Genomic DNA, 22,882 nt, shown 5'->3' on the forward strand with positions numbered 1-22,882 from the left:
CTGGAAGACCGCTTTTTTAAAAACTGGAATTCTATAGTGGGGGACAGGTATTCTAATTACTGTCTTTGAGAATGTAGTAAAAGCACTTTAAAGCTGTCTCTTAAAACAGATGTTTTCTATCTGAATTGTATCTTTAAAAATGCCTCATCCAGTAGATACGCATGTTTTGAAAGGAAGTTGTTCTAAGAAACTTTTTTTGTCAAAGCAGTTCATAATAGCTGAAGACAACGTCCGAGGCTGAGGAAAATACCATTGCTTTAAAATTATTTAACCTCGTGATTGATTGGAGATTACTTTTGGAGGGAAAGCCTTTTTCAGTTTTCTTCCTTTTCTTAGACAAAGAAGAAATTCCTCCTATCACTGGAAAAATACAGTGAGACCAACTTCACATTGTTACGGGTGTGTTTTCTCTTCCTGCTTCTACTTCATGAAGGGGGCACAGGACAGAGGAAGGAGGAGGAGCCAGCCTTCCTAGGCACCAGGAAGGCCACAGGGCAAGCAAGGGGCTCTTCAATGTTCCCAAACAGTCACAGATGGCAAATTACATTCCCTCAGGCACAGCGGAGGGAAAACTATCCACTAAAAGAAACCGAAAGATCTTTGAATACCAAACAAGGTCGAGAGTTCCAGAAGCTTCCACTGGTTTCAGAAGTGTTCTATTGCCAACATACGTTCAGGGTGAATTTAAAAGTAGGAATCTACACACGTCTAGAAATAAAATCAAGGTTGGATTAAGTTTCAAAAATAACAGAGGGATTAGGAGCAAAATTATCAAATATTTATATCTTTAAATTTGGTTTATTTATTTATTTATTTTGAGACAATGTCTTGCTCTTGTCACCTAGGCTGGAGTGCAATGGTGCAATCTCGGCTCACTGCAACCTCCGCCTCCCAGGCTCAAGCGATTCTCCTGCCTCAGCCTCCCCAGTAGCTGGGATTACCGGCGCCTGCCACCACGTCCAGCTAATTTTTATACTTTTAGTAGAGACAGGGTTTCACCATGTTGGCCAGGCTGGTCTCAAACTTCTGATCTCAGGTGATCCACCCACCTTGGCCTCCCAAAGTGCTGAGATTACAGACGTGAGCCACCGTGACCGGCCGTCTATTATTTTTAAATGTAACATCCTTTATGTAATATTTTTGGATGATTTTAGAAAAATTATAAATTAATCCAAAAAATATAAAAGATGCTACATAAAGGATGTTTAGAGGGTTGTTTATTCCATTAGATAGTAATTTTCTATGAGGAGCCACAGGACAGTCTTCTCCCTGGCGTCAGCATCAGGAATAGTTGGACTTGATCAGCTGGTTTGTTTTTACCTGTTATTTGTATTATTTTTATTTGCCCATTTTGTCTCTCTCTTAAATAAACACCTAGTTGTTGTTGTCGTTGTTTTTTTTTAGTAGGATTTTGGCCCTGCCAAACGGACCTCTTAGTGGAAGTCCTTACAAAGCATAATTTTCAAAAAAGGAAGTCAGTTTCATGCTTGGCGTAGTGGATTGCTGAGGCTATGGTTCTGCAGCGAACCGGCTAACAGACCTTCTTTCTCTCAGTAACCATAACCTGAGCTCACTGCTGCTAAAAACGTTTACAGAGATCAACTGAGGGAACATGTACAATGCTTAGTTCTTCCATTTCTTGACCCCCCCTGAGATTCTAATGAAGGCTAATGGTGCTATCAGCTCCTTAGAAAAAAATACACCTACAGCACACACACATGCATGCACACACACACACACCCCAATTGTCAGGATGTTCACAGATTCTTCTGTACCTAAACTTGTAGTCTGGATACTCTAAAATCCCTTCTTGGAATAAGCCAGACCACTTTTAAAGCTGGCCCTGGACTTGGTCTTATGGGCACTCTGTGAAAGTCCTGTTATCGCATTAAGTTCTGGTAAGAAGCCATCAACATTTATTGAGGTGCATTATAAGAAACAGCCCCATAAAATCCATCACAATGTTTACTGGAAGGATGGATTTAGAGGGTTGTTTATTCCATTAGATAGTAATTTTCTGTGAGGAGCCATAGGACAATCTTCTTCCTGGTATCAGCATCAGGAATAGTCGGACTTAGGCAGCTTTTTTGTTTTTACCTCTTGAATATTGAAATTTATCCCTTTTCCCTCTTCTAGAAAGCTTGGAGTTCTGTGACCCTGTTTAACCAGGCATAGGAACTTCAGGGTGTGCATATTATGTGCTAATTTAATTCCTGGCCCCATCCTTTTTTTTCTACCATTATTTTCATGTTGCTTCATTTTTCTTGTTTTATTTCTATCATGTTATATGTACCTGTTTTGGAAGCTGCCTTCACTCCATTTTGGACAGGGAAGAGTATAACTCAATAAAGTATTCTGGGTTTTTTGGGGTTTTTTGTTTTTTTTTAATTTCCTTTTTCTCTTTGGATGGGAGAAGGGAGGAGCTGGGAAAATCTTATGGTTCTAAGATTTATCTCCATTAACAACGTTTAGAAGTAAAGTACAGGAGTTAAGGATATATGACTGTTCTTAACTTATAACCCTACTTATAAAATTCTATGAAAAGAACTGTCAAAATATATAATACTATGCAGATATAATACTATACAGACATCATCAAATAAACATAATACTATACAGGACTATTACAAAAAGGCTAACCAACCAAATATTTTACTTCCTGGTATCAAAACCAGAAGAAAGGGGCTTAGATTATGGAGAGAATAATGTAAGTTGAACATATGGACAGGTTATTCACATAAAAGACATATTAAATACCTACTGTGAAACAGAGCACTAGATTTCGTGAATGCAAAGATGAGTAAGATGTTGTCCCTGTCCTCAGGAAACTCCTGTGACAACGCAGTAATACAGCAAGGTGTAAGGAGCACACAGCCGGCTTGCCTAGTAGCTGTGTGGCCCCTCTAAGCCTCCTTCCTCATAAAGTTCTGATCAAATGACATGTAATTTGCTTAGAACAAGAAGCAGTTGTTATTTATCAACTTCTAAATGACTAGAATTAAGAAGCAATACAACATTACCAGAAGCTGGAGGGAAGTGACTTTAAGACAAAAAAAGTATTGAAGCACCCCTACCAGAGAGCACAGGACCTTAGACTGCTAGAGAGAAGAAGAGTGGCAATTACCTACAGAACTGAAGGCTTTACAAAATGCTTCCATATACAGACTGTTCTGCTCGTTCCTCACACAGTCCCATCTGAAAGATGGAAAAACTGAGTCTCAGGGGATTTCATATCGCTTGGCCCCTAGGTCTCCTGGTTGGAAATGGAATACTCTTTCTACTCCAGCGTGAGTACTTACGGAACATCTAGTGTGACTGTCTCACTTTAACATATTTGTTCATTATATGGATTAGATCAACCCCAGATGACAAATTATATGGAAAATATAATTCCATACCATAAAAGTCTACTGAAAAATACATTCTAAAAAGCAGACATTATTATATTCCCTTCAATGCCTGTTACGACTGCAGTTATTTACAGGGCTTGATATTCATGGACATTATAACCTTAAAGAGTTTTCAGCTGTGTGTGGTGGCTCATGCCTGTAATGCTAGCACTTCGGGAGGCTGAGGTGGGAGGATCACTTGAGGCCAGGAGTTCAAGACCAGCCTGGGCAACATAGTGAGATCCCATCTCTACAAAAAATGAAAATAAAAAATTAGCTGGGCACGGTGGCGTATGCCTCTAGTCCCAGGTACTCAGGAGGCTGAGGCAGAAGTATCGCTTGAGCCCTGGAGTTTGAGGCTCCAGTGAGCCACTGTTGTGCCACCGCACTCCAGCCTGGGTAATAGAGCAAGACTGTGTTTCAAAAAAAACAAAATTTCACAGGTGAAATATAAAATGATGTAAGGGTGCCTTTAGATCAGTGGTTTCTACTCTCGAGTGCTTATTAGAGTCACCAGAAGGTGTTTTACAAATCTCAATGCCCAGGTGACCACTTAGGTTCACATCTCTGAGAGTGGGACCCAGACATCAGTCATTTCTGAAGCACCTCCACCCCTCAGGATTCCAATGTGCAGGTAGCATTGAGAACAACTGCCTTAGATAATTTTAATGATGCCCCATCTCAAATAGGTTACTATGGAAAAAATTCCAGATGCTTGGGAGACATCTAAATTTCAAAGTCAGTGCCACAGATGATAGCCACTCACTATGCTTTACTACAGTAAGTCCAATTTGGCAGATGGCAGACACAATGTTGGGCAGGATGGGCTGGTGGTCCAAACCAGGAGTCACTTCCTGCAGCTTACACCAAGGGATAAAATTTTGGGCAAGATGAGTTAAGCATACACACAAAAAGAACTAAAAAGAAGTGGAAGATTTCAACATTCTACCCAGAAGGGAGGCAACAATGGGCAGATATCTGACTTTTTTTCTCTAAAGCTAATACAGTTCTGGGTCCTTAGCGAAAAGTGCATACATCCTTATCTTTAGGAACCCAATCTTAGTGCTGACCTGCAATACTGTAAACATGAAGGTGGTATTTCCAACTCATCATCTGTAGATGATGTTCTAATTATGCTGATGGCTGCCATCCATTCCCTTGAAATGAACATCTGCATTTGGAAGATTGCTGGCTAGAATTAGGGGACAGTGTGCACCAATGGAAAAGACCCTTTGCTGTGTGCAAAAGGTATTGTTCCATTCAGGAAGCAACCCATGCTGACTTCCTCCAGTCTTGAGCACTGTGCTCTAACCACATGGGCTCTATTGTTTAGAAAACACACACACATATATTGCTGCTATAGGAAAATTATTCTGACAAAATGCCTTACAAAAAGGGATTAGTTACTATTGAAAAACACAAAAATATCAGATGTTGATGTTTCACCAGCTTGAAAAGCAAACAACCATGTCTAGGTACTTTCCCGTTATTTCCTAAGATAGAGCAGGTGTGGTATCTGGAAGTGTGGGCACATGGACATGTGGATGCTCCACAGTGCCTCTGAAGGAGGGGACGTGATGGGAGTCTGTGGCCCTGGCAGGTCGAGTTTTAAAAAGCTTGGCACTCAGACTGTGTGGCTTCTTATATATCCTCCAAAAGAAAACCAATGAAGTCACAATTTGCAACAAGAGGAATGGGCCTGATTCATCCATCCCTTGATGAAGAAGTAAAATCACACACACACACACACACACACACACAGAGGCAAGTAAAATCCACCACATGTGGGGGGTGGCGTGGCTGTTCCAAATATAAATAAGATATGAGAGAAAGCTATTTTCCAGAATGTTTGTTCACCAAACATTCAGTGCCATACAAGGAGGTGTTCCAGGAAAACAATGGGAAGGGCCAGAATTAATTGGCTGCTAATCTCTTCACTTTTTGTAGGATGTTTTCTCCAGCGGTGGATGAAATCAGTGTTTAATGCTACACAGGCCGAGCTGTGTCCATATAAGGAAAGCCCAGGCTCACGTCTCTCCGTGAAAAAGGACCTGTCCTCCCCTCCCTGTATTCTGCTTCCACCCCCTGCATGTGGAGATGGAGAGTGGGAGCCGGGGAATGTGAACTTGATCCAGCACTGATCAGCCAAGCAGCAAACTCTCATTGTTCTTTAGATACCAAACATAACTTCTTTCTACTAGGGATAAACCCAGCCATTCTGTACATAACACAGCTTTTGTGCTCACCAGTATGATAGTTGGAAAAGAACCACAAAGAACATTAGAGCTTTATTAGACACCTCCTAATATGCAGGATTTAAGAACCTACCCAGTTAATTTATATTCAGATTTATATTAGGTATGTTAGAATCTTATTAAATCTATCTTCTAGTAGTTTCTGAATGCTTTTATAATTATGGGTTTCAATTTATTATGTAAATATTATGGCCTGTTTTGCCTTCTATGGGAGCATTTCTTACCATCACTGCCTTGATCTCTGAGTTTCAAGGATACTGGAAATCATGATAAGGGACAACCAAATATGCTGTTGCTGTTTTTACATGTCACCCTGTAAATGTGACTTAACTGTTTCAGTACAAAGCCATGGTGTCATAGGAAATCCACAGCTGGGAATTTAGACAAGGCACTCTCTGTCATTGCCACCAAGAAGCTCTGTGGCCTTGGACGTGCATGTCACACAACCTCTCTGAGCTATGAAACAGAGATAATGCTGTGGTGAGGATAAAATGAGATGGTGCACATGGTAAAAGGCACAAAATAGACCAGTAAATGCAAATCCCTTCCTCTTTCCCCTCAGAAACAAAAGTCTATCTGGTATTTTGAACCTAAGTAAATTTTCAAAGGTATCAAAATAACTGAGTTGTGACGTCATAATAAAAAGCCTGGCCTGACAAGCACACAGGCTCAATGCCCTTGTACGGAGCCTGCAAAGACACAACACATCTGAGCTACTACAAACAAGTGTGTATCCCTTCCAATGACAACCAATGGACATGAGAAACCAAGTTCTGTTTCTCATGTGTCTTATTATAAAGGAGATAATTCCATTTCTGGTCCTGTCTCATTCAAAACAGTAAGCTGACTGTTATTACAAGAATATCACAAAGTGAAATTTGATACTTCTTTTTTTCTGTTTTTGAGATGGAGTTTCACTCTGTTGCCTGGGATAGAGTGCAGTGGCATGATCCTGAGATCATTGCAACCTCCACCTCCTGCGATCAAACAATTCTCCTGCCTCAGCCTCCCGAGTAGCTGGGATTACAGGTGTACACCACCACACCCGGCTAATTTTGTATTTTTAGTAGAGACGCGGTTTCACCATGTTGGTCAGGCTGTTCTCGAACTCCTGACCTCAGGTGATCCACCCACCTCGGCCTCCCAAAGTGCTGGGATTACAGGCATGAGCCACCATGCCCAGCCTGAAATCTGATATTTCTACATTGCTCTCTGAAGATACCACCATGGTCAGGTGCTAGATGCAAAAATAGCTATAATCCTAACCGGAGCTACATGCATTTAAAACCAGTATAATAATTAAGGATGAAGGCTTTTAAGTCAGACAGATTTGGTTTTCAGTTTCTTCATCTATAAAATGGGTATAATAACAATGTCTGTCTTACGGAGTTGTGACTAGGAGAAATAAATAGCTATTATGTATAATGCACTTAGTATATAGCCTTTTCTGCTCATTCTGGATGTTCTAAATGTAAAATAGGATACTCTAGTCAACTGGAGGCAGGGAGGTGAGGGGAAGGAGGGAAGGGAAGGATTAAGTTAAAAACTACAATTCTATAGAGAGTTAGACAATCTACATATTCTTAGATTTACCCATTTACAGCTTAATTGACTAGAGGCATTTATGCAAAACCCAGGCAGATGTCTCTCAATTATAAAACCAATGACAGTGACTAGGAAATACAATTTGAAGAGGAATAACCAGAGAGAATTGTAGAGCAACTGCCTTTGCAATAAACAGAATCCAGAAGCATCTTAAGGAGAAGTGTGTCTCTACCTGGCTGCATGGAATGTGAAAAGTGGCAGCATGCGTGGCTCGGGAGAAGAAGGGAGACACCAGAGAAAAACAAGAGGAAGCGCTTGGACAAAAGGCAAGAGACGCTGCCTGACGTGGGAGGCAGCTTCTCCGTCCCAGGGAAACAGACCCCAGGAGTGGAGGGGTTATCTCCAGCTGAATCCCATTATTGCTTGTTGCCCTGGAGTCTGAGTCCCAAATTCTGATGTATTGACTTTGGCCTCCCTTCCATGCATGTTCGTGCCAATAAAGTTGCTGAAATTAAAGAAGAACTGAATTGTGAAGTCTTCTGGCATAAATAATGTCATATTGCAAAGTCAAGGCTAATAACAACCAGGATGCTGGTAACACTCTTACAGAAAACCATCTGATCTACATGTCTCTCAGTGCGGTTTGAAACTCCCCTCGGCCTACAAAGGAAAATATTTTTAGCATGTAGCACACTTTGTAACAGACATATAAATGCACCAAAAATATAATTTTAGGAAAGCATCTGGGTTTGATCATTTCAACCCCAAATAGGTTCTACTTTCTCAATATAAGAAATACTGCAACGTTTTGCTATAAAATATGCAGCGATCACTGTAGCAATTTCTCACACACATTTCATTACTGGTTCTGTTTGTTTTTTTAAAAGCAGCAAATACTTGAATGATTGAGATAAAAAGCAGCATAAAACACGAAGTGCTCTTTCTAGAGCATTGGGCAACAATGGCTTCCCCTCCTCCAAAAGGCAAACTGGACTCACTGGACTTTTCCCCCAAGGTTATTTAGGCAACGGGCATAAATATTTTATCTCTATGTCTCAAAATGTATCTTAGAAATAATAATTGTCCCTGTCTAAGGTAAAACTGACCTGCAGTTACTACTGACCCGTAGGAATTTTAAGACTAAAAAGGCCAGCAAAAATTTTTTCATCTCCTGATCAAACAGGTTAATCTCTATGAATAATTGATTTCAACTAGAAGCAAATGCCTATTCTTCAGTGGTCAGGCAGCATAAATGCTTTTGTAGATTGATTATTACTCAGTTCTCTCAATCATCTCTCAAATAGTAATTTTCCACTGGAAAAGAAAAGAAATGAAGAAACAGGGTTCCCAGATAGTGTAACTTTGTAAAACACCATACAGGACAAAGTATATTTAAAAAACTCTCCCAATACCAGTCCAAGCTAAGGGCAACTTTTAAGTCTGAGGGCAATTCTACAGGTTCCAAGGACAGAAGGAAAGACACACGAAAGTAAATCCCAACTTTTCTCCTCTCAGATGCGACCAGGTACACCTGCATTGCAGGCCTCAGCACGGCACCGGACGCAGCCCAGAGTGCCTTCACCCAGGCCAGCTCCCCTTACCCCCAAAGAGGCAGTGAGCCTCAGAGAGGGCAAGTGGCTCGCCCACTGCTACACGGCTTCGAGGTGGTAGAGCTGACTCCAAAGCTGGTATTTAATGGATTCACTGACGTCTTCATCCACTATAGGACTAGCCTTGCTGAACAAAATTTCACAATAAAGAACTCTGTGAAAAAAACATGGATTTGGACATAACAAACCGACTTTCCTCCTCTACCCAGCCTCCAATCTTGTTGATTAACTTTAAAGTAATGCTGTCTTGCATGTTATGCACCAAACTGTTTGGAGCCCACTTACAGTGTGACGGTGGTGGCTGTAACTCGACAGGATCAGAAGCAGAAAATACTGGGGTCGTAAAGGCCCAAGCTGGAGGACTGACCTGGAAGAACAGGGTCTTTTGCTGAATGATTGCAACAGACTCCTTACCAAGCACCAGTGAAAAGTAGACAGCTGCCATCCAGAGATGTGTGACAAGAACGCTGGCCTTTTTAAACACACTCTGGGATCTGTGCAGTTCAACAATCATTGACAGTTACCCTGACCTGTGATACACTTGTTGGCTGGCCACCACCTTTGTGCTCTCTGACAGTCTTCTGCTCTGGGTCAGCTTCAGGGCAAAAGACAGGGACTCTGGTTGGAAGTGTGCTTGTGAAAGCAAATAAGAGGATATGAAAAATGTACATCAAGACACACTTTTTGTTTAACCATTTACTTTTTCCCATTCGTTTGTTTGTTTGGGTGGCCTGGTATTATGTAATTTAGTTTCCATCTCAAGTGAGGAATGGCTGTATCTTTCCAAATGCAAAGACCTAAACTAATCTCTATATACAATCACATTCACTCACACCAAAAAATATACCAGCTTTTTGATGCAATGGAGCCCAGTATTTCCTATGCAAAATATTCCATCTAGATACATAGGGCTACCGTTTAGAAATATCTAGTGGAAGAGGGGCATGTATATCCACGACACATATTTGTGAAAAGCTCTGCAAAGTGAGGTCCACATCCTCCATCTGTGAAAGAAAAGGAACAAACAGCTTCAAGAAAAAGAGGAGTCATTAATGAAAAATCATCACTTCTCAGGGCCCTCTGCCATACTCCTTTATTATCTACTCATAGGTCTTCGTAGAAACTAAGGCAAAGATGGGACCCAAATTACAAAATGCTTTAGTCTGATGGGCTGAAGACTTAGAATCCTGTACTCAAGCCATAGCTCTGCCACTAACTAGTGCTGCGAGCTTGGGCAGATACTACACTTCTCCTGGGGCTCCGCTCCCCCGGTGAGAAGAAGACGCACTGCACTCTAAGACTCATCTGTAGCCTGTGATTCTACAGCAAGCTCAAAGTTGCACAATACCAGAAAAAACTAATATTTAACCATGAAGCAGCAGAGGCCACACAGGAGAAATACCATGCAGGTATTAAATGTATACCTATTTGGTACCACATAATGGCTTCCACAAAAGAGAAGGAAAAAAAGCTCTGACTGTAAAAGTAGCCAGGTGCTCCTGATGGCTTTCCCGGTCAGCAGGGTGCTCTGGCTGCAAGAGCTGGGACAAGCCACTGTGAGCATTGTGCAGGGCCACAGTGGGGGCAGCAGCCTAAAAAGCCCTGGGTGTTGATCTTCTATCAGCATGTGCCATGATGCTGTGCGATGTCAAACAGCCAAGGGGTCATGCTTGTGTATGCAGCCATGTGCACAACTCACTCAACTACTGCTTTGCCGGGCTTTACCCTCCAGGTGTGGGAAGAGTGCAATGTCAATATAAAATAATCTGCTTTTGGCCAGGCGCGGTGGCTCATGCCTATAATCCCAGCACTTTGGGGGGCTGAGGCAGGAGGATCACCTGAGGTCAGGAGTTCGAGACCAGCCTGGCCAACATGGTGAAACCCTGTCTCTACTAAAAATACAAAAAATTAGCCAGGCATGGTGGCACAGACCTGTAGTCCCAGCTACTTGGGAGGCTGAGGCAGGAGAATGGCTTGAACCTAGGAGGAGGAGGAGGTTGCAGTGAGCCGAGATCACGCCAGTGCACTCCAGCCTGGGCGACAGTGAAACTCCACCTCAGAAATTAATTAATTAATTAATTAAATTAAATAATCTGCTTTTGACGAAGAGTCTACCAGAGTATGTCTTTAGCCTAATAAAAGAAAAAATGGGGGCAGTTTTTCTTAAAAAGCAGAATCAGTTATTTTTCTATTGATACAAGGTTTACACTCTAGAGCTGCTATCTTTGTCCTAGTTCTTTGAGTTTGCATTGCTCTTTCTTTCTAAAAAGGTTTCTCTACAAAATAAGGCAGCACTGCAGTGAAATCCTATTACAGGTCCGCTCATTATTAGGGATGCAGTAGTCCTTCCTTCAGTGACTCTTTCTGTGGGCCAATACTTGAAAGCCTGAAAGACAGGTACTGCCCATGTGTCCAAATATGGCTCACCAGACTACACCTTGAGGACAGTCATGCTGGCTCCTTTGCACAATGGGCCAGCTGACTTGTGATTGAGTGGGGCTTAAGGGCAGTCTCCTCCCTCCAAGTGTATTTGTTTTCTTACAGATTTAGCCTCCCAGCGGAACATGGCAAACACAAGACATCAACCTCTACAGTTCTTCGCAGGTCTCTAACTCTGGGGTGGAGACCTGTTGGGCAAAGGTTGGTTTGCAGATGCTTCCACAAACCATGAGCTCATGGGCAGGGTCTGTGCCCTTTCGGCTTTATATGCAAACCACCCAGCGCAATGTTTGGCAAACTGCTTGAACTAATAAACTAAACCACAAAGCCAAATGTTTGGGTTACTTGGCCGGGCGCAGTGGCTCATGCCTGTAATCCCAGCACTTTGGGAGGCCGAGGCGGGCGGATCACAAGGTCAGGAGTTTGAGACCAGCCTGGCCAATATGGTGAAACCCTGTCGCTATAAAAATACAAAAATTAGCCGAGTATGGTGGCTAGTGTCTGTAATCCCAGCTACTCAGGAGGCTGAGGCAGGAGAATCGCTTGATTCGTGGAGGTGGAGGTTGCAGTGAGCTGAGATCATGGGCAAGACAGCAAGACTCTGTCTCAAAAAAAAAAAAAAAAAGTTTGGGTTACTCAGGAAGGGTATAAAAATGAAGGATTCTAAGGGTTTAGGTTGTACTTAGAAAAGAAACTTCTTGGCCAGGCACAGTGGCTCATGCCTGTAATCCCAGCACCTTGGGAGGCCAAGGAAGGCAGATCACGAGGTTAGGAAATTGAGACCATCCTGGCCAACATGGTGAAAGCCCGTCTCTACTAAAAATACAAAAATTAGCTGGGCGCGGTGGCCCACACCTGTAATCCCAGCACTTTGGGAGGCCGAGGTGGGCGGATCACGAGGTCAGGAGATCAAGACCATCCTCACTAACACAGTGAAACCCCGTCTCTACTAAAAATACAAAATAATTAGCCAGATGAGGTGGCGGGCACCTGTAGTCTCAGCTACTCGGGAGGCTGAGGTGGGAGAACGGCATGAACCCGGGAGGCGGAGCTTGCAGTGAGCAGAGATCATGCCACTGCACTCCAGCCTGGGTGACAGAGCAAGACTCTGTCTCAAAACAAACAAACAAACAAACAAAAAATACAAAAATTAGCTGAGTGTGGTGTCGTGCACCTGTAATCCCAGCTACCTGAGAGTTTGCCCCAGCTGAGGCAGGAGAATTGCTTGAACCCAGGAGGCGGAGATTGCAGTGAGTCGAGATTGCGCCACTGCACTTCAGCCTGGGCGACAGACTGAGACTTTGTCTAAAAAAAAAAAAAGAAAAGAAAAGAAAAGAAACTTATTTTGATAGAATATATTTCAGAATATGAGATAATTACGGATTATGTTGACCAGTTCCAGCCGTACCTATGGAGATGCTGACTCAGTAGCAGGTTTGGGCTGGCTCCGGGATCTGCAGTTTTAATCCGCCTCCTACATGATTCTGATGACCAGGTCTCCCTGAGCGCCTTCAACTCAAGCCTGCAGAGCTAGACTTCCAGCAAGAACCCAGCTTGATCCTATTATTAAAACCCACACGTACATGGGCCACTACCAACTGTCTCCATTAGCTGCATTTTTTAAATGCTAGTGGCCTCTGCTTCCTTTTCCTTCTGGTTATCCTTCGATGTTCGAAGGCAGGACTGGGTTATCCTTCATACACCTAGCAAATATTAGCTTTCTCTCTACAGTGTCATACTTTCAATGTGTCTGTTTGCATCTGAGCCAGTTCAGAATTCTTATTCTTTTTACAGGAAAAATGTCTCAAATGCCCTTTATCCCTAATGAGAAAGCCATCCTCATATGCCTTCCTCTGTGCTCACTGAAAAAATGTACGTCTAATCCGAGGTTGTGAAAGCTGTGGGCAATCGACTCTCCCTGCCGACTTCCCAACGTCCTTCCCCGTCGTGAGTAGGATTTGGGTGCATCAGCTGCATCACATTGATCTGTGCTTGTTTCTTGTGGCTTCCTTCTCATTCCCATGGATATAGGCATTCCTCAGCCCACTGCATGTCCTCTCTGGATAGACAGACACCATTGGTTATCTAGATACTTAATGCTGTTTTTAGAAGTATCCATGTAAATGAAGAGCTTCTGGACCTGAAAGTTCAGTCAGAAACCAAGGAGCTAAAGTCAGTCTAGCTGTTCCACACCCTCCACTAGACTACCTCTTCCCTGCACAGAGGGGAAAAGCATGGCTTTTTACCCAGGGAGCTGTCTTTCCAGGCAAGGCTGCTGACCCACCTGACCAAGTTTATCTAAACATGCTGCTCAAGTCCTGTCACTCCTTGCACAAGCATCAGTGGCTACTCAATCTGTAGGAACTCTCTAGCATCACATTCAAGTCCCTGTGTAATCTGGCTGGGTCCTGCCCCACTAACCATTCCCCCTCACAGATCCTGCCCTCTATGTAAAACAAGCAAGAATTAAACATGTCCCCAACAAGAAAAACAGAAAGGGAAAAGATTACAACCCCAAATCACAATCAAAATGCGTTCACCCAGTATATTTTATCAGTATTTAAAATGCATTCATCCCTCTATTATTCAGGAGCAGAACAACCTTGGTTAGATTGTTGCAGGGGCTGGGAGAGACCTGAGAATGAGAAGGAGGCTGAATGGGAAGGATTCTTGCCCCCATCCTTCCAGCTGAGGACGCCACCTTGATTTCACTGGGGCTGGGATGCTACCCGCTGAACCTTCATCATAGTTGTGACACTAGTTAATCAGCTTCCCAGCACTGAGATTTGACTCTGCCTGATGCTGTTCAAACAGGGACACTGAGATTTCCAGCAGCACACCTTGGTTATGTCACACTCCCTGCCCGTAAGGGCCTTCTCCACAATCTCCACCTGCCCATGCTCTACCTGCCTGTCCTTCAAGATTGGCTTCAAATGGTACTTAAACTGTCTCTGCTTCCACAAATCAAAATGGCCTTTCTTCTGAACACTAAGCTTTCCACTACTTATTGCTTTCTGCCTTACGTCAGTTATTTATGTATCTATTTTTCCTATTGAATTATTAAGCATCTTGAAGGCAAAGCCTGTATTTCTCTCATCTTTGAATCATCCACAGTCTCTCATCAAGAACCTATGTGTGGGCTCTACTCATGGGAAGAAGGATAGGAAAGGACTGGACTCAGAGGTCTGATTTCAGATCCTGGAAGAAGCTTCCTCTTGCAAATATCATCCATCTGGTCTGGATGCTTGACAGTTCTACCGTAGAAGCCTAAGCTCTAAGCTCTGACACTTACAAAGGAAATCTTCAAGAGAGAGGAAACATTTTTAATTCTTGTTATTCACTTGAAGTCTAGTCTTAGACTACTGTGAATGAGATTCAAACTCGTTCTGGAAATCAGGTTTTGAAAGACAGAAATGAAGGAAGCACACAGCTTTCATTTGGGGGCACCAGAGGAAAATGTTTCTCATTTCATTGTGATGGCTTGTGCTGTAAAGAGGTCAATATATTTGGACAGTGTCAAATCAGATGCCCCAATGTTACACAACACGCAGCACAGACCTTCAGCTATTACCACTTTCTGAGGGAATGGACCCTTCCCACATTTATTTCTCTCTCATGCCATGAAGACATGATTTTTAATTCTTGTGCACTCACTAGATACTAACATCATTTGGGACCAAAACATGTACCCAAAGCATATTCATCCATAGGGGAATAAAATGCAGTGAGGTTGCGCTGAGTAATTTTTATTGGCCATTCTGAAGGGATTCACTAGAATGCGGAACTAGTGAGAGACGTACTGTGAATAAGGTAAATAGGAATGGCTAAATTGTGTCCCACCAAATTCATATATTCAATTCCTAAACCCCAGTACAACTCACAATGCAACTGTATTGGAGTTACGGCCTTTAGGGAGGAAATTAAGGTAAAATTAGGTCATATTGGTGGGCCCTAACCCAATATAACTGGTGTCCTTATAAAAAGAGCAGGTAAGGACAGACATGTGCACGCATACAGAGCAAAGACTACATGAGGACATGATGAGAAGGTGGCCGTCTGCAAGCCGAGGAGAGAGGCCTCACCAGAAACCAACCCTGTTGGCACCTTGGTCTTGGACCTCCAGCCTCCAGAACTGTGAGGAAAAACATCTCTGTTGTTTAAGCCACCCAGTCTGTGGTACTTAAGTTATGGCAACCCCAGCAAACTCATTTGAGCACAAAGCCTTAGATGCCAAAAATAAAGGAAATTAAGCTAAAAATGAAAAGATTTTAATAAACCCTCTCCCTGTCTTGTGATTCTGCTGAGCAGTAGAGCAATTTGAAGAGCCTATGGAGGGGGCCAGGTGCTTGGATGAACGGAAGTGACTGTGATGACTCAGGCATTTTGGGTGCTGCCTCAAGTGAGGCCACAGAACCTATTCCACATGTCTTTAAGGATCCTTGACAAGATGTTTAGTCACTTAGAAAATATAAGTTTAACTACTGGACAAAAATGACAGCAAAATTATTAGCAGCCCAAATAGTATACCACATTATGGCAACTGCTATTATAGATATAAAAGAAGCAAACATATCGTAGTTCATATAATTTGAAAAATATACTTTCTCTGAAATTTGCAAAATAATCAGTTTCAGTTTTCTTCACTGACCATTAAATGTAGAATTCTTCTAGACACCACTGAGATTGAGTATCTTAATAGGCCTTAAAATTATATTGATAATACTGCATAATATGTGCTATAAGAAGTCTACTAGTCATTCCCCTATAAAACCAGCTGGATTTCTCTGTGCTAAAAGCACATCGTGACTACAGTGACATAAAGCCTCCTGCATACTGTCTTATCAAGTATTCTCAATTCTGTGATTGCAGCATTTTCCCTACAAGACTTCAGTTTTCTATCATGTGCTCATGCAGCCTCTGGCAACTTGCAGGTGTTTGCTCGGAAAGAAGTGGCATTTTCCCAAGATGACAAAATAACCTGTTGTTCTAAATTCTGGGATTCAGGAGCAAGTCTGGGAACCCAAGTTGCTTTCTGCCTATTTCTGGGACACATTATTGTCGGCTCATTTCCCATTTTCTCTCTCCTCCTCACTGCCGCTGCTGTGATGATTTTGCCAGGAACTGGCGGCTGAGCACTTCCTCCAAAGAGGAGACTGAGGTACAGAAGACACGTGAGGTTCACCTGAGGCGGTGTGCTTGTGGTTCACACCTCAGGAAACTGGTCTACCAGGAGTTGAAACCCACAGCTAATGCAAGGCTGCTAGTTCATGCCCTCTGAATGTCTACTGTGAACCCAGCACTCCCGCCCCGTACCTGTGGATTCTCATCATCCATGCTGTCACAGCAAATTGAAGGGTGTCTATGGATTAACCAGCTCTATCTTTACCCCGCATTTGACAAAAATACAGACGATTTCACTCATATCTATTCTGTGGGTGACTTTAAGGCATTATGCACTCAGATTTTAATCCAACTAATAGCTTTAGAACAGCTCTATTCAACAGGAATATACGCAAGCCACATGTGTCTTTTAAAATTTGCTAGTTGCTACATTTAAAAAGAAGTAACAGGTAGGATTAATTTTAATATATTTTATTGGGTATATACATTGAGTTGCAATGTATCCAAAATATTATCATTTCAACATGTAACCAATATTTTTAAAAACATTAATGAAATATTTACCTCCATTTTTGTACTAAGTCTCCTAAATCTGATGTGTTCTCACAGTCCATCTCAATTTGGGTGTTAAATTTTCATCAGAAATGTTTGGTCTCTATTTATATTTCATAACAGTCCGAGTTGAAAAAGCAGACTCATTCACATACCCAAGGTATTTCAAACAATAACTAAATTATGAGATTTTAAATTTAAATTTAATTACGACTAAATTAAAAAATCAGCTCCGGCTAGGCGCGGTGGCTCAGGCCTGTAATCCCAGCACTTTGAGAGGCTGAGGCAGACAGATCATGAGGTCAGGAGATCGAGACCATCCTAACACGGTGAAACCCCGTCTCTATTAAAAAATACAAAAAATTAGCCAGGCGTGGTGGTGGGCGCCTGTAGTCCCAGCTACTTGGGAGCCTGAGGCAGGAGAATGGCGTGAACCTGGGAGGTGGAGCTTGCAGTGAGCCGAGATCATGCCATTGCACTCCATCCTGGGTAACAGAGCGAGACTCCGTCTCAAAAAAAAAAATTAGCTCCTCAGGTGCTTTCGATATATTTCAAGTGCTTACCAACCACATGTAACTAGTGCATTGGACGGTGAGCTCCTGAGCATCTACTGTTAATATATGCAAGGCCCAAAAGAGATAAGCACCACAACAGGTACTACAGGATGAGGCTTATAGACATAACCCTTGTTTCCGGGGGAGGGGGTAGGGGAGGGGACGGCATGGGACAGATACAGAGAGAAACATGTAAGGCAGGTTGTGATGTATGCTAAAGAGAGGGAGAGGAAAGCATGCCAAGGAGCGAAGGGCATGCACAAAGGCAGGCTGATGGAAAAGCTTGCAAATACCTGTGCACTGACAGTCGTGAGCGGGCGAATCTCCAGAATGCCAGGAAATAAAGTTGAAAAGGGTGGCTTTGACCAGTCTGCTGGTAGCCTCAAATAGCAGGCCAAGGAGTTTGTTCTAAATCCCTTGTCCATGGGGGAAAAGTCTCTGGTGAGAAGAGTGGGTCTGAGCTGGGTTGTGGGAAGATTTACTTGGCATTGATGTGAACAATGAATCAAAAAGGAGAGAGCTAAAAGACCAGTTTGCTATTGCACCAGTCCAAGCGAAATATAATTTATAAATGGCAGAGGTGCTAGGAAAGAAAATTAGACATTTGGTAAGTGTGTACAGAAGGGCCTCAGGACTTGGCAATTTAGGGAGGAAATCAAAGAAAGGGAGGAGTCAGAGTTCTGTAGAAACTGGCTGGCTCACATCTGTAATCCCAGCACTTTGGGAGGCCAAGGCAGGTGGATCATGAGGTCAGGAGTTCGAGATCAGCCTGGCCAATATGGTGAAACCCCGTCTCTACTAAAAATACAAAAATTAGCAGGCATGCGTGCCCGCCTGTAGTCCTGTCTGCTAGGGAGGCTGAGGCAGAAGAATCACTTGAACCCGGGAGGTGGAGGTTGCAGTGAGCCAAAATCGTGCCACTGCACTCCAGCCTGGGTGACAAAGCGAGACTGTCTCAAAAAAAAAAAACAAAACAAAACAAAACAAAACAAAACAAAAGCGCAGTTCTGTAGCAACTAAAATAAGGAGTGTAGAAGAAAGGCTGGATGCAGAAATTTATTTCTAGTGTATTTATTTCTAGTGTATTTGCATATAAATGTTTTAAAAGAAGACTAGAATATATGGCTATGGGGCCGAGGGAAACCTTTGTTTGGACATGAAAAAAAATCCAAAATCTATTTATAGAGCTGTCAAATGAGCGGAATGTGCAACTTTCTGAGAATAACTGTACAATATACTATTCTAATAGTGTGGGGTGGGCCCCGAGTAAGTTTGATTATGGTATTATTCATCAGGAAGCGGTGCAGCTCTTTAAAAGTATTGCCCTTTCACTGCAGCCCGGGAGGTGTAGGCTGCGGTGAGCCATGATCATACCACTGCACTCCAGCCTGGGTGACACAGTGAGACCCTGTCTCAAAAAAAAAAAAAAAAAATTATTGCTCTTGAATTATATTAAGGGATGTGGGAAACTACTCAGTGTATATCCTTAAATGAATAACTTAGTTTGGAAGATAAGACTCCAATTTTATTTCAAAAGAATGTGCGCCTACATGCTGTTCAGCACAGAAACTGTGTGGGCGGACACACAGCGGGCTGCTCTCAGGTGCAGGTGATCTCTGGAGGTATGACTGAGGGCAGCGAGGAGTTTCACATTTTCTATTTTGCTATTGTTTGAATTTGCTACGGAGGGCATGTTATTTTTACTTTTAAAGAGGGAGAGAAAGGAAAACGTAAAATATGTATTTATATACCCAGAACAATGAGTGAAAGGATGTACATAAAAAATTGTCTCTGGGTCATTTTTATTTTCTTAGACTTTTTTATATCCCAAAGTAAATGTGTACTTCTTCTATAACCAAAAAAAAAGTCATAAAAGGAAATAATCTATAGTACTGATGGTACAATCAATTTTAAATCTCTTTGTAAGGCCAAAGGTTATAGAGTTGGGATATTCTTTAAAGAGGTTAGGATCCAATTTCTTTTGCTTCTTCAGGGCTCATGCTCACTTTTACTGAAGCTATTTCCACTTTTTAAAAATGATTTCCATTCAACGTAGCCAAAAAGGAAAATCGAGGCCAACCACAAGGCAAGTCTTCCTGAGAGAAGACAAAAAGCCTCTGTAACCTGTGGAATGAAAACTCCACCAGTAGAACATGACTCTTTTGTCATGAATGACTTCAATTGCTGGTAGACAGAAATTTTTACGAGAACAAAGAGCATCAGAGCAATTTCAGGGCCCTGGTTGTCATTCCAGGGCAAGCATCCTAGTAACTTTATATTCTAATGATGGGGACAAAGAACAAGGTGTCCCATTCACCACAAGCCTCCTGCAACCGGAGGGTCCCAGGTCCTTGTAGAGCCTTTCAGTGAAGTGGAAACGGCAAGGAACTCTCAAGGAGTGGGAAAGGGGCTGAGAGTAGATAAATCAGCAGCAGCCGCAGAAATCATGGCCGAAATGGGTAGAAGAGACGCAAAGACACCATCCGATCACCCACCAATCATGCGCTAAATCAGGGTCTTTTCTGTCTGACCCTGTTGTTTTTACTGAACAGTGAAGCACCCAAGGAAATACCAGTTGGGTCTTAAACACAATTTATAGCCGGTTGGCCTCATTGCACCTGGCTGTTTTGACAGCAGGTTTCTTCAGTTTATAGCAGAGATTCTTGTCTACACTATAAGCTGTCACTAATGCAACTAGACCTTTGGAAAAAATGTATAGCTCAGAGGCAAATCTCTCCCTGCCACAGACCCCTCCCTCTTTTAATGAAAACCAAAAGCCTCCTGCTGGCAGCTAAAACCTCCTCCTCTGTAGGGGAAATTACAGAGCCTCCGGCAGTGAGAGAGCCAGCCCCAGCACTACAGCCTAAGTGGAGTGCGCCTGCTTCTGGGCACTGGATTAAGGTCTCTTTCTTTCCCCCTCCCTAGGGGCTAATGGCTGCAAACAGCAGCCTTCTTGTTCCAGGCCAGGAAATTTGGGAGCCAGTTACTGGAGCTCCCAGCTTCCAGGCCACACTAAGAATGTCTGGGAGCCTTGTAACAGCCTGGCTTAGGATCACAAGGCAAACTTCAGCAAATGTCCCCCACCACCTGCACTCCCATCTGAAACGTGAAGGAAAAGGGTTGGTTATTCACACCTAGACAAACCTTAACTTGTTTTTCGTGGATGTTTGTCCTCAGTGAGTAGTCTGGTTTGGAAGTCACCGTCTCAGAGCTCACGGGCCCTCATTGTCACATACGTGAGTGAAAGGCGCTGCCCCCAACCACGCACTGCCTTGTCCTACCCCTGGTCTGTTTTGTTTGTAAAACTCGGGATTTTTTTTCTTTTTTCCTCCCAGAAGGACTGGACCAAAGAAATAATTTGTAACAGGTGACACACATTCCTGAACTGAAGGCAAACTGTCCTTTTTTAGGAATGAGCTTATGGTGGCTGATGGCCGACATTTCCCCTGTGGTGAAAATGGACAAAGATGTGAGGAGGGGGATGAAAAGGTAATGGAGAACAGCCCCTCCTGTCCCTTCATTTCATGGTTCACAGACATTCACTGACATTGAGACCCTCCTAAGGGGAAGCTCATGTAACCAGCCATGAAACCAGAAACGAGCAGGCTACAGGGCCTGCCTCACCACACGGGACCGCCCCCAGATGCCAAGGCCCATGACCCTGGGTCAGGCCCAGCCTGCAGCCGCTCTGGGGGCTGCCCCAGACTGAGAGAGCTCCCAGCCTGCAGGGTCCTCTGACCGCGCATCTGGGATCCCACCCTCAGACCTCCCAGGGCCTAGGCTTGCCATGGCCAGCATTTGATTTGGCGAAGGGGCCTGGGCTGTCCAATGGTCTCTGGGAGGCACAGGGCCAGAGGAGAGTGGACGGGGAGAGGAGCTCCAGGCCAGGTGATTTCCACAGAGCTAGGGCTGGCCAGGAAAAGGTTTCTCCCTTAGAGTTGCCCATAGACTGAAAGGGAGGGAGAGAACAACAATCTCCAGCTGGGATGAGCCCAGGTCCCTAAGACAGAGAAATGAATGGAAATGGGTCAGCCAGGTGAGAAGGCCGGCCTGAGACAGGAGCCCAATGCAGAACCAGGAGACGAGGGAGCCACAGGCGTGTCAGGGAAACAAGGGACAGGGACCATGGGGCAGGACAGACGACGGCGGCAGCAAACCAACTCCTGTGTCGGGCCGCATCCAAAGAGCAGAGCTGGAGGCTGACCGCTCCCCCTCAACCTGCTCCCCTGCCACCTGCCCCCCCACCACCTGCCCCACGGGGCATGGAACTGTTGGCTGGTGGTTCCACCCAAAATCTACCCCACGTCTTGCAGGGTCTCATTTAGCAAGGAGTTCAGGAGCTACCATCAATTCCACATATACCACGGTCACTTGAAAGTGGCCAGAGGCACACCCCACAATGAGGGGGGGAAATGCGGAAGAGAGACTAGTGTTCTGACTTACAGATACTTGCACTCAGTAAGATAATTACTTCCCTACACATATATTAAGAAATCACTGTCATGATTGATGTGCTAAGCAGCAAGCTTTACTACTCTCCATGGATTCTACCAAAGTGGTTATCTTGAGTTACCTTTGGTATTCCGGAACTCTCAAGCCAGTCTTGGTGGATGTTTTCAACAGACAGCTCAAGCCTTTAGAAGTAAAACAACAAAAAGTAAAGGATTAAAAAGTTACAGAGCGCTTATTACACAGACTGGTTCTCTCTAACTGGGTACATCACAGCATCGATCTTCCAGAAGTGCCCGTGCTTTACAGAAAGGGCAGCGCTCCCCTGGGTTGAAGCGTGGAAGGGAGCCCAGTCACATGAGACCGCTTCTCTTCACCCACAGCAACATGCACGATGAAATCTAAGGACCCAGGCACAGCATCATGGGTGCTTTCAGTGCTTTGAAAGGAACTATTTGGTTGGGAAAGCCAGTTTCGGGAGGATAAGGCATATTCATCGCACACATCAGGCATGGCTGCTTCCTGGAGAGTAGTGAAACAAAGTGAAATCTGAACATCATGGCATTGAGTGCATCAACACGAAATCTGCACTTTATAGGAAAGATGGACTACAACAAGCAAAAATAATACAAATCACTATCAGACCACAGAGAGGCTCAGGTGCAAGGAATGAGGACCACTTCCACTGTCTCCTTTCAACCGGGCCCCGTTCTGCTTTATTTGAGGTGTTATCATTGCTTGATATGTCCAATCTAAAGTCAGCTGAAATTATTTTGCTTTCATGCCCCGCTGACTTGAGTACTCCTTAAAATCACTAAGTCTTCAGTATATTTAGGATCACCAGATCTCCGGCTGTGTCCTTTTGTCTTCCTTGGCTAATGCAGCTTAAAGCACACCCATCCCCTCAACCTCTTCCAGGTAACTCTTGCTCATACCCAGGATCTCTGCTTACAGAGAGGCCTTTCTTG

At 43.5% G+C, this 22,882-nt stretch overlaps 1 protein-coding gene across 16 annotated transcripts in view; it reads right to left on the bottom strand.

Annotated features, from left to right (window-relative positions):
• AOPEP (aminopeptidase O (putative)) overlaps positions 1–22,882 on the bottom strand; it is a 429,169-nt gene that overhangs the window by 148,749 nt on the left and 257,538 nt on the right. For 14 of the 16 annotated variants that reach the window (XR_010109119.1, XR_010109118.1, XR_004673384.3 and 11 more), the window contains one exon: positions 22,039–22,099. Coding sequence is in view for 12 of the 16 variants with exons in the window: in XM_063594308.1 (XP_063450378.1) it covers positions 22,039–22,099 (61 nt within the window). In the remaining 4 variants the exon portion in view is untranslated. Of the gene's footprint in view, positions 1–14,269; positions 22,100–22,882 lie in introns of those variants that run through there. The other 2 variants (XM_063594312.1, XM_063594313.1) reach the window with 2 other exon arrangements.

The sequence above is a fragment of the Pan paniscus genome, chromosome 11, assembly GCF_029289425.2.
Source record: "Pan paniscus chromosome 11, NHGRI_mPanPan1-v2.0_pri, whole genome shotgun sequence".
NCBI lineage: Eukaryota > Metazoa > Chordata > Mammalia > Primates > Hominidae > Pan > Pan paniscus.